Source organism: Mustela lutreola, chromosome 15 (assembly GCF_030435805.1).
Source record: "Mustela lutreola isolate mMusLut2 chromosome 15, mMusLut2.pri, whole genome shotgun sequence".
Lineage (NCBI taxonomy): Eukaryota > Metazoa > Chordata > Mammalia > Carnivora > Mustelidae > Mustela > Mustela lutreola.
In genome coordinates, this window is record NC_081304.1 from 35,604,982 (window position 1) to 35,616,989 (window position 12,008).

Here is a 12,008-nt window from a genome sequence, read left to right on the forward strand (position 1 = left end):
CTTGTAGGCTATGGTAACAACTTCACATTTCATTCTGTGGGAGATGGAAATCCAGTGGAGATATATATATATATATATATATATATATATATATATATATATATTTTAAAGATTTTATTTATTTATTTGACAGAAATCACAAGTAGGCAGAGAGGCAGGCAGAGAGAGACAGGGGAAGCAGGCTCCCTGCTGAGCAGAGAGCCTGATGTGGGGCTCAATCCCAGGAATTTGGGATCATGACCTGAGCCGAAGGCAGAGGCTTTAACCCACTGAGCCACCCAGGTGCCCCAATCCAGTGGATATTTTAAAAGTTCAGTCCACAACAGATTAGAAATTTAAGAAACAAAAACCAGTACCTTTACCACAGGAAGTTTTAGAAATTCCATCAGTATTATAAGTTGTGGGGTTTTTTTTAAAGATTTTATTTATTCATTTCCAGAGATCACAAGTAGGCAGAGAGGCAGGCAGAGAGAGAGGAAGGGAAGCAGGCCCCTTGCTGAGCAGAGGGCCCGATGCGGGACTTGATCCCAGGACCCTGAGATCATGACCTGAGCCGAAGGCAGCGGCTTAACCCACTGAGCCACCCAGGCACCCCAGTTGTGATTTTTTTTTTTAAATGCTATAATCATTTGTACCTAAAAAAGAAATACCAGAATATATATTTGTCTGTATTACAGATTTCATGCTGAAAGAGCTATTGGTATCATTACCCACATCCTACCTGAAGATCATCTTCTTTTGGCTTCTTCAAAGAGGGTGAAAGGTACCCTTTGCAATTAGTCTCCAGTATAAGTGTGTATATATATATATATATTTTTTTTTTTTTTTTTTTTAGATTTCTTTTGCTGTCAGTTGTAATAGATGTCTGGTGTCATATATTTTAAAGATACATAGTTTAAAATCAGGTTATTTGTTTATTTCTTTGGATGGTAGCGTAGGATTAGACTATATCTGCGTATTACTAAGATAACCAAGCCACTGATTTAAAGTATCTGCCTATAGCTCTACCTAGGAATTTCCAGTGGTTCATAATAAAAGGTTTGCTTCTCTCATACAGCATTGTTAATAAGCCAGAATATGTTTTGTTGCTTTTTTCCTTCCTTCCTCCCTCCCTCCCCTCGCCACTCCCTTTTCCTCTCTGTCATGCCTTCATTCGTTCATTTCTTTTGAGGGGAGGGTAAAAGAAAGAAAAACATGATTATTGCACAGTAGCATGGGTTTTTCACATACCTTCAGCCTTATAGTGTAGAATTTTGAAGCTCAGCTTTGTATCAGGTTACCCTTAATGTTGCAAGGCTCCTAGCAAATACCACTTTCTTCTTTCCTTATTTTAACCTTTCTTCTAATCACTACCAAAGCCCTTTCATTTAAAAAGCATTTTTTTTGCCAACATGATTGGGTCACCTGTGTGGTAATTCTGTGCATGCTGGAGAAATTTTACCTTAATTCTGGAACTAGTTCTTTTTTTCTCCCTTTAGGTTTGTGTTTTTAACTTAAACACAAGTAATACATAATTGTTATAAAAACTAAAAGTTAGAAAAGAGAAAACAATAAATTAAGTCACCTGTAATCCCACCAATCCAGATTCAGCATTTTGGTGAATAGTTTTTAGACGTTTTTACCTCCAAATAATGAAATGAATAAATTTCTTTAATTTTATATTCTGCTTTTTTCACTTAATACCTTGTGAATATTTTTTCATTGTAGTACCTGTGGATATATATCTTTTTGTTCTTTAAAAATGCTATAGTGGACTAAACCTCTTTTACTTTTGCACATATGGACAGTTTACCTCGAAATAAAATTAAATCATAAAAAATATGTATTTTTTTTTAAGACTTTAAATGGAATTTGAAAGTCTTGTATGTGACTTTGAAATTGCACTGTCTTCTTTCCTGATTTGGTTAGTCAAGTGAGTAGGGGGAAACTTGTTCTTTCAGTTGTGTTTGGTTAGAGGTTATATTTTAGGAGTGTGGTTTCAAAATGTTCAACAGTGCTTGGGGACTCCTTGACACAGTTTCATAACTTTAAAATTTTGCCTTTGCCTTGTCTTACATTGCTTCAAATAAGAAATTAACATCAGCAAAATATAATAGTCTAGTAAAGCAGAAATTCTGCAAAATACTTGATATATACCATTGTTTTTAAGTTTATTATATTGTGCAAACTGGAATGGCCCCCAAAAGTTCATTTTTTCATTAACGTGGAACTCATCTTTACCATTTCTAAACCATAAACACAAACATTTATAGAATTTAATTTTAAATTATATGCTCTGATTAGCTTTGATAGATGGTTTGGAAGTGTGCTAATTTTATTGCTTTCTTAATCAGCTCTTATTTTAGAGGAGATTGCAATTGACTGTCATAATAAAGAAACTGAACAGAGGCTGCTTCAAGAAGCTCATGATTTGCACCTGTCTTCACTCCAACTAGCTAAGAAAGCTTTTGGGGAATTTAATGTACAGACTGCAAAACACTATGGAAACCTTGGAAGACTTTACCAGTCAATGAGAAAATTTAAGGTAGAAGCATGTTTTACTATCTTTTTCTTTCAGTAAATAATTTTAGGTAATAAATTATAATCTTAAATAATATATCTTCAGTAATCTTCACTAATAAATGTACACTTACTATACTTCTTCCTTATTCCACAAAATAATTGAAAAAATAGCATAAAACAGCAGTGTTAAAATATAAATAAAATTCAAAATCTAAGCCATGGAAAAATAAGTCATAATATCAAACCATGAAGGTTAATATGGTTATTATAGTTAGACTTAAGACATAGCTATTAGCAGGGCACCGGTCTGGCTCAGTCAAAAGAGAATGTGACTCTTGATCTCAAGGTTGTGAGTTCAAGCCCCACGTTGGGTGTAGAGATTACTTAAGTAAATAAAAACTTTGGAAAAAAAAAAAACAGGGACCCCTGGATGGCTCAGTCAATTGGGTATCCAGCTCTTGGTTTCAGCTCAGGTCATGATCTTATGGGTTGTGAGAAATGAGCCTCGGTTGGGCTCCCCAATCAACGGGGTATCTGCTTGAAGATTATCTCCCTCTGTCCCTCCACCAGCTTCTGTGCACACATGCACAGTCTCTCTGTCTTCACTCGCTATCTCTGAAAATAAATAAAATCTTTAAACAACAACAACATAGTGTTAGCTATGTTAAGTTGTAGCTCTTACCTTCTGGTTGGCACCGTAGGTTAGGTGTCTGCCTTTGGCTCAGATCATAATCCTGGGGGTCCTGGGATCATCCTGGGATCATCAGACTCCTTGCTCAATGGGGAATCTGCTTCTCCCTCTGCTTCTCCCCCAGCTCATGTTCTCTCTCTTTCTCCCTCTCTCTTTCTCAAATAAAGAAATAAAATCTTTAAAAAGAAAAAAAAGTATGGCCCTTAGCATAATGTCTGGCACATGGTAGGTATGCAAGAAATGTCAGATACTGCAAGTATTATTAATTGTGATAAAAATTTACTGAATTCTCTCTAAAAATTTTGGATTTTAAGTTTTTAATATTGTTCATTTTAGGATCACAATAAGGACAGGATGAGAGTCACTGCCTAAGATACTATTTTTTACCTGAAAATCCATTACATATCCCTCACTTAACTTGTTTTATTTGTTGGAATAAAAATTGTCAGAATTCCAAAATAAAGTGTGTATCTATGTAACTGAATGTACTATAGTATGGAGTTTCTTTTTTTTTTTTTTTTTTTTTAAGATTTTATTTATTTATTTGTCAGAGAGAGTGAGCACAGGCAGACAGAGAGGTAGGCAGAGGCAGAGGGAGAAGCAGGCTCCCTGCTGAGCAAGGAGCCTGACATGGGACTCGATCCCAGGAGGTTGGGATCATGACCTGAGCCGAAGGCAGCCGCTTAACCAACTGAGCCACCCAGGCGTCCCTAGTATGGAGTTTCTTAATAAGGTTCAGTTAAATTTTGGAGCATGTTAAGAAATAATTTTCATTTTGGAAAGTTTTTATGTTAATTTCTTCCAACAATTTTTCATTACCAGGACAGATTTTCTCGTCATTTTTGGCACAGGACACTTACTGTCATCAGCTTATGTGTGTAGCTGCTCAAACCAGTAATGCTTCCCATAAGCAACTTTTGGATTAACATATTATGTCCTCTGATCTCCTTAGCACTTAAAAGAGTCTTACTCGGAAAGAATTGTTACTATGAGAGTATAGTCTAATGGCTAAAACAGCTCAATTATTTTTCAGGAAGCTGAAGAAATGCATATCAAAGCAATTCAGATAAAAGAACAACTTCTTGGTCAAGAAGATTATGAAGTAGCCCTTTCAGTGGGACATCTGGCTTCTCTATACAATTATGACATGAATCAGTATGAAAATGCTGAGAAACTTTATTTGCGATCTATAGCAATTGGTATGTTTCTTTTAAATTTCTTACTCAGTTGATTAGAAATAACATGTAACATATCTTGTATGTTATGTAAGGGAAGTATAATTATGAAGATTTAAATGAGCTTAGAGCTGCTAAGGATACCAGAAGCCACCCAAAAATCATCTCAAACATTTTGCTTAAGGTGATTTACTGATCTTGAAGCCAGTGATAAGAAGTATGACAGTTGAGGCAGAGTGTCAGGTCTAGGCAAAAGCAGTTATTCTAAACTAGTTGGGTAATTAGTACTCCCTTCATCTCCCTTCTTCTGGCTGTAACATAGATCAGGTTTACCAGTTTTTGAAAGTAATATCAGTGGAATCATGCGATGTATATTTTTACGTTTTGGTGAACATGAATTGTGAAATACATCTGTGTTCTGTAACACTATCGCTTATTAATTTCCAGGGCTATATAATATTTTATTGGATTATATATCATTATTTATCCATTCTATGGTTAATGGGTATTCAGAGCATTTGGATTGTTTCCATTTGGGGCCTGTTACAAAATAAGTTACAAAATTACTGTAATTATCATCTAATGTGCCTGTTAAAATTTTTCCCTGTTTTGGGAACACGTGGCTGGCTCAGTTGGGAGAGCATGTGACTCTTGATCTCAAGGAAATGGCTTTGAGCCCTGTGTTAAGGTTTTAGAGTTTACTTAAGAAAAAAAAAATTCTTCCCTATTTTTATATTGAATTATCTGTCACTCCTTATTGATTTACAGAAGGTCTTTATATACTATGGATGCAGCAAGCCCTTTGTTGGTTATATATTTTGCAAATAAATAACTCTGCTGCTTGTTTCTAAATGGTACCTTTCATAGAACAGAAGTTCTTAATTCTAATATTAATCTTGTCTCTGGGTACCCGATCTCATTAGTTCCTCAGCCTAGGGAATAAGATGAAACCACCTTATTTAAAGAATTGAACTTGTGTTGTTTTTTAAGAACCTCTTATTGTTTCATTACTTGAGCTTTCTTTCTTTCTTTCTTTTGTGCGTGTGTGTATGCGTATTTTACTTTCAGGGAAGAAACTGTTTGGTGAAGGCTACAGTGGACTAGAATATGATTACCGAGGTCTCATTAAACTTTACAACTCCATTGGAAATTATGAGAAAGTGTTTGAATATCACAATGTTCTTTCTAACTGGAACCGGTTGCGAGATCGTCAGTATTCAGTGACCGATGCTCTTGAAGATGTCAACACCAGCCCCCAGTCCACTGAAGAAGTGGTGCAGTCCTTCTTGATTTCTCAGAATGTTGAGGGACCGAGCTGCTGAGGGAGGACCTCAGTTAACTAATTTACCTTTTCCCAGATTGCAGGGAATTCATACTGTGAAATCAAAACCATGTTGTTTTTTGGGGCTGGAATTTGCATTGAAACACTGGTCCAGTCCATTGACCCTATTTGGGTGATCCCTATCTTGCAGAGTGTCTGTAGGAATAAGCATATATTCAGTTATATTCAGCATGTACCGCATGTATAAGTAGTCTGGCCCATATTTTCAACCTAGTAGAACAAACAACAGGAAATCTTTTTTTTTTTTTTTTTTTTAATTTTAAAAAATAATTCATTTTGCAGAAAGCCTGAAAGAACCCCCAAATAAAACTATTTAAGAGTTTAAAAGAGTTGCATTCTTATTATGTAAGGATGATTTTAACAACTTTTTAACATATTCTTCCTTGTGGAGGTATTCAATACTGTATTGTAAAGATATTTTATGGGGAAAATCTTTATATGCAGTATAGAAAAGTTAACACAGTGCTAGTAGAAGAGGGACATCCTGACTTAGGTTTGGCTACCTTACCCAGAGAAGTGGATGCAACCACTCCAGAGCTCTGTTACAAGGGAAAGACTGTCAGATTCATCTGAACTGGACCAGTGTTGATCTGTAAGTAATAGAAAAGCTGACAGACCAGCAGTTTTATTAACCCTTTGGTTGTTTCAGGGTTTTTTGGTACAACAATGCAAGATGCTCTGATAGCGTTTGCTAACAGGACCAGGAGGACCTAAAAAGGACCAGCCTATGTAGAAAGGGGTTATTTGGACCAGAGGCTTTAGGTGATTATTTTAGCCCCTGCATATAATTTTATCAGTAGAGTGTTTCATTTAGAGGTATAATGAAAAGTGATAATGCAAAAATTATATTCATGTAATTAGACACCAAACCAGGGAAATTTGGCGATTACAGTGGCATATCTTTAGTCAGTGTGCACAGATGGCAGTACCATAAGCAAGTCTATAAATATCTGCTGCAACCATCCCCTTCATTTTAAATGTTTTCCTAATAATCAATGCAATTAACAAGTATATTGGCTAAGAGTCATGAAATAGCTCATGGGTGGGAATTTCATGTTACTATATGGCTTGTGGGGATTAATGGAAAAATGAATGCTCAAAAGAAGCAATTCTTAGAAATCCTTCATTTTTATGGTAAATAATAGTCCAACTATGTCATTTTCTTTGAAATTCAAGAGTCAAATGCAGAGATCCCCTAATTATATGTTTCACTAACTTGTCTTCCTGTTCATTGGGTTTTGATATTTTTTTTAATCTTATGCCAGTCAGGTTATTTAATGTTGAGGTAATTAATACTCAAATTTGGAAAGTTGTGACATGTAACAATTAAGAAACAAAGTCTTTTGCTGTTACCTCAGTTCTTACTATAGTGGCCTATGTGGTGCCTCTATAGTTAAGAATCAGGGTTTTCCCCCCTATTTTCAGGGGTTCATGACTTGGCTATCAGAGATGTTGCTCTTGGCTAATGCTTGGAGTAGTCTGTGGGTGAGTGGATGTGTTGTATTTTGGTTTTCTTTTAACATGCATGTTAGGGTTGGAGGGGGGAAGAAATGTAAACTGCCACATTGAGTACAGGAAAATTAATTGGAGATTGCGGGTAAATTTGATTTTAAACACTTTTTGGGCTTCCCAAACCTAATCTTGTTTAAAACTGTTAATTGCAGTCTTGTTAGTTACAAGCCAGTGTTTTTAAGTCCCCAGGAGGGGATTGACTGGGGGAGGTACATAAAGAGATGAAGCAAGCCCAGACACTAAGACTGTAACTATGATTTCAAAACCTGGGTTTATTCCTCAAATTGAATTATTTTCTTTTTCATTTTAAAGAGTACATTGGCACACCTGCACCTCCCCTTGCAGTTAATTGCAGTCTGATGCCAAGAGGCACCTCTTTATTAATTACCAAATAGTCTGTGTGACCAAGGACTAACATTTATCAAGTTACTCAGCACTGTCCTCACGGGCCTATATATTTAATACCTCCAAAGATATTTCCAGGATAGGCTTTGTATACTTTTGTTGGTTATTTAGAGTCCTGTGGTATGTTTGTGGTATAGGAATGTCATGGTAAATTGTTTTTCAATAAATATTTTGAAACTTAACGTTTCCATATGAAGTTTTTTTTTTTTTTAATCAATGTGTATCTTTTGGTTTTGTGCACACGTAACATTTCCTAGGATAAAATAAAGCAAATAACTTAAGGCCTCATCCTCTCTTAATTCAGTTTGAGCTCTACTTAGCTCACAGTGATCAAGCAATATGATAGTTAGAAGCCTAAGATCACAGGGTGATAATGTTATGTGGCAGCCAGTTTTTCTAAAAAAACATCGCTAGTTTCCCCTTATTACCACTGCTTTCATGTAGTTTTCTATAAATCTGTACACTTTGATTTAATCCAAAAACTGTAGGCTGAAAAAAGAGATTGACAGCTTGTTAGTGATATAACAAATAGTATGCTATTAATTCGGGTTGTAATGAAGAATAATACCCTAATGATTCTAAATGTGGGATTTATCCTTTTCCTGGGGATGTTTAAGGTAGGATAGAGAGGTGAATGTTACCTTGCTTTATGGGGTTAAAAAGAATACAAAGAAAAGAATGAAATGTACCTCACAATAACCAATAGGTTGCACAGATTTTTCACATATGGTGGGGTTGTGTGTAAGGGTGCCTAGACCAACTTTAAGATTTTTCTGGAAGTTCAGCAAAGTCATGTTAAATAAGGGGCCTTTGGTCTCATCCTTCCTGACTTTGATTTCTTCTCTTTTACCCAGTCTTTTTCCTAAAGTTGGTGCTACTCAGATTGGGTGCATCAGGGGGCTCTGTGATCCTCCTGTGCCACACAGATGGTCAGTCCCTCCTGCATCCAGTGTAATAGAACTGATGGGGCTCTTCAGACCATAGTTTTTATGGGTCCCCAAAGCTGACTTTCCCAAAGCTTTAGGACCCTTCTTGTCATCGAAGCTCTATCTCCTTGGTTAAAAACAAACTCACTGTTGGTCTGTAGTAATCTGTGTGCAGGTATGCACTTATTTGTGAAAATAAAAGATTTGACAAAGGCCTTTGTTCCTAGCCTGCTTGGGAAGAGTTCGTAATGTTGTGAAAATTAAGTACAGAGGATGTTACCTTATAAGTAAACAAGAGTGCCATTTGGTGGCTCCTTACATGCAAACAGAGCGCTGAACAGTCAACATCTAAAACACAACTGAAGCTTTTGGCCATACTTTACAAATTGAGAACGATGGTTTGCTTAGGTAGCAGGTATTCTTAACTGCCACTTGGTCTTTATCTTTTCCCTAGAATTCATAGCCTTGCTGCTTGCAAACTGTTCCCTTTCTGGATGAAAAAGTTACTACTGGAAAAATACTTATTTATATAAGTATGAACTTTTTTAAGAGTTTTATTTTTGCTTTAAAAATTAATGTATATATTTCACCTCTTGGCTTTGGAGGACCTCAGTTCTTGATAGGAAAGAAAAAATTTTTTTAATCGGACATTTGGATTATTCTCCAGCTTGAACCCTAGTAGTTGTATTGTCCACAAATCTCAGGAATGTGTTAGGCAGAAAACTGGTTTTACCCTGTCGGTGATCTGAAGGAGTGTGCTTATTAAGTAATACTATTCTTTAATTGCAATCCTAGGTATCTATAGCATGAGTGGCCTTAGTGAGTTTGTTGAAGTGCACATTTTTTTTCAAAAGTAAAATTTAAGATTAAAAATATATGCTATATATAGATCTCTAGAAAACCTGGTTTGTGGTGCACAAGTTAAGTGTTGGATCACTAAATAATTGTTGCAGGTACCATTTGTGTAACATTACTCATTTCTGTATATTCCTTTTATGGAAAGATATGTTGCCATGGTAACTAAAAACTTTTCAATTTAGTTCTACTTTTATGATGTGAATGAATGCTACATTTTATTAAATATTACCAAGTCAGTACTATTTTTATACTTTATTAAGCAACAGGGGATTTTAGTTTAATAAGCTCAAGAGCTCTTAATGAAACAAATTACTAACAGTTCTTTACATGAAAATCCCCACTAATAGTGCCACAGTAATTTCTATAGAAATATCTAGGGTCATTGATAGATTTTTTAAGACAATTCTTCATTGTGTCAGAATGACCTTTCATATCATCCTTAACAAAAACTTGTAGTGCCCACCATTATTTGTAACCATTGAACCATACTAAGTATGTTTGTAACCAGCATTGTGATATATTCTGTACTTGTATTGCTAAAAATGAATTATTGACCTAATAAATATAGTGTTCCTGCATTCGTAGTGTATCTGTTTCCATTTCAGTTGTGATCACTTTTGGTCGGGACTTGGGATTATTGCTGCAACCTGTTTTTATTAGAGAACAGTGCAAGAGAAACTGTTGAAACTAGAACAAAAGTGTTCTTGTTTGAGAAAAATAAGATGGTACCAGCATCTGGAGATGGTACTTATGAAACTGCATTGGAAAAGACAGCAGTACGTTAATTAATGCAGGGGGTTTTAATCTTTACAAAAGTCACTACCCCGTTCTTTTCCCTGGTCTTCCATCTCTGAAGGGCAGGAGGCTGGTGCAGAGACCTGAGGAAGCTGTGCCGGCGATAGTGGAGAAACCCTGCGTCTGTTTCAGTTCCAGCTCAGCCTCTGAGCAGTAGGAATTTGAGGTACGTCATTATAAATAAGCCTCTTTGTGTTTCATTTCCTCGTATGAATGGTGGGGTCATATTAGGTCTTTAAGAAAATCTGCCATGGAACAGTATCGAATCATAAGCACACAGAACAGCTAGTGCCGGAAATGAAGCCACACTTTAAATTACTATAAAGAAAATTAACATTTTGACAAAATCCCACCTTCACTTTTAATAGCACTGGTTTGATCTCGCCTGCCACCTGCAGTGATAACTGACTTTTTCTTTTTACATTCCCATGACTTTGAGCATGCTGTTCTCTCTTTAATAGGGAATGCCATTTCCTGCTTAAACTTTTATTTATCTGCCAAGCTCGGAGGACAAGAAGCCTTCCCTGAAAGTTTGAGTTGCCTTCTCTTGGTACTTCAGCGGCATTTTATTTAAAATTTAAAGTTGGGCACCTGGGTGGCTCAGTGGGTTAAGCCGCTGCCTTCAGCTCAGGTCATGATTCCAGGGTCCTGGGATCGAGTCCTGCATCGGGCTTTCTGCTCAGCAGGGTGCCTGCTTTCCTCTCTCTCTCTCTCTGCCTGCCTCTCTGTCTACTTGTGATCTCTCTCTGTCAAATAAATAAATAAAATCTTTAGGGACGCCTGGGTGGCTCAGTTGGTTAGGCAGCTGCCTTCGGCTCAGGTCATGATCCCAGCGTCCTGGGATCGAGTCCCACATTGGGCTCCTTGCTCAGCAGGGAGCCTGCCATTCTGTCTGCCTATGCTTGCTCTCTCCTCCTCTCTCCCTCTGATAAATGAATAAAATCTTAAAAAAAAAAAAAAAAAAAAAAGACAAATAAATAAATAAATAAAATCTTTAAAAAAAAAAAACTTAAAGTCATTACCCTATAATCATATAACTTAAAGAATTAACACTTTCCAGCTTATAAGTGTTGCTGATTTGTGCATTTAACAAATTTTACATAGAATTTTCTCTGTAGCAGATACTATTCTAAATGTTAGCCAACCACACCCACTTATTTTATACACATTCATTTCTACAGTTAAAACTCAAAGCAAACTCAAACTCATCAGGATGGTTAGTACCAAAAAAATAGTGTTGGCAAAGATGTAGAAAAGTTGGAAACCTCATGCATTATTGGGAGAATTGTAAAAAAGGTACATCTGCAAGGAACAACAGTAAGATGGTTCCTCAAAAAATTAAAAATGGAATTACCATGTGATCTAGCAATTCCTCTTAGGGGTAGATATTCAAAAGAATTGAAAGGATCTTTGATTTGTATACCATGTTCATAGCATTATTCATGATAACCAAAATGTGGAAGCAACCCAAATGTCCATCAGTGGATGAATGGATAAACAAAATATGATACATCCATACAATGCAATATTATCTAGCCTAAGTAACATTCAAAATAATAATTAAGAAATTATTATTAATTAAATTAAAAAGGAATTTTTTTAAATTTTTTTTTCTAAGATCTTATTTATTCATCAGAGAGGGAGAGGCAGAGGTAGAAGCAGGGCCCCCATAGAGCTGGGAGCCGGATATGGGACTCTCAGGACCCCAGGATCAAACCCCCAGCCAAAGGCAGACACTGAACCAACTGAGCCACCCAGGTGCCCCAAAAGGAAGGAATTTCTATCACATGCTACAACGTTGA

The 12,008-nt window shown here is 36.2% G+C and overlaps 1 protein-coding gene across 1 annotated transcript in view; it reads left to right on the plus strand.

Moving 5' to 3' along the window:
• Positions 1-9,989, plus strand: part of APPBP2 (amyloid beta precursor protein binding protein 2) — a 60,012-nt gene extending 50,023 nt beyond the window's left edge. The window contains exons 10-13 of the mRNA XM_059147486.1: positions 678-763; positions 2,334-2,524; positions 4,227-4,392; positions 5,437-9,989. Coding sequence (XP_059003469.1) covers positions 678-763; positions 2,334-2,524; positions 4,227-4,392; positions 5,437-5,690 — 697 coding nt within the window. The 3' untranslated portion in view covers positions 5,691-9,989. The remainder of the gene's footprint in view (positions 1-677; positions 764-2,333; positions 2,525-4,226; positions 4,393-5,436) is intronic.
• Positions 9,990-12,008: the final 2,019 nt, after the last annotated feature.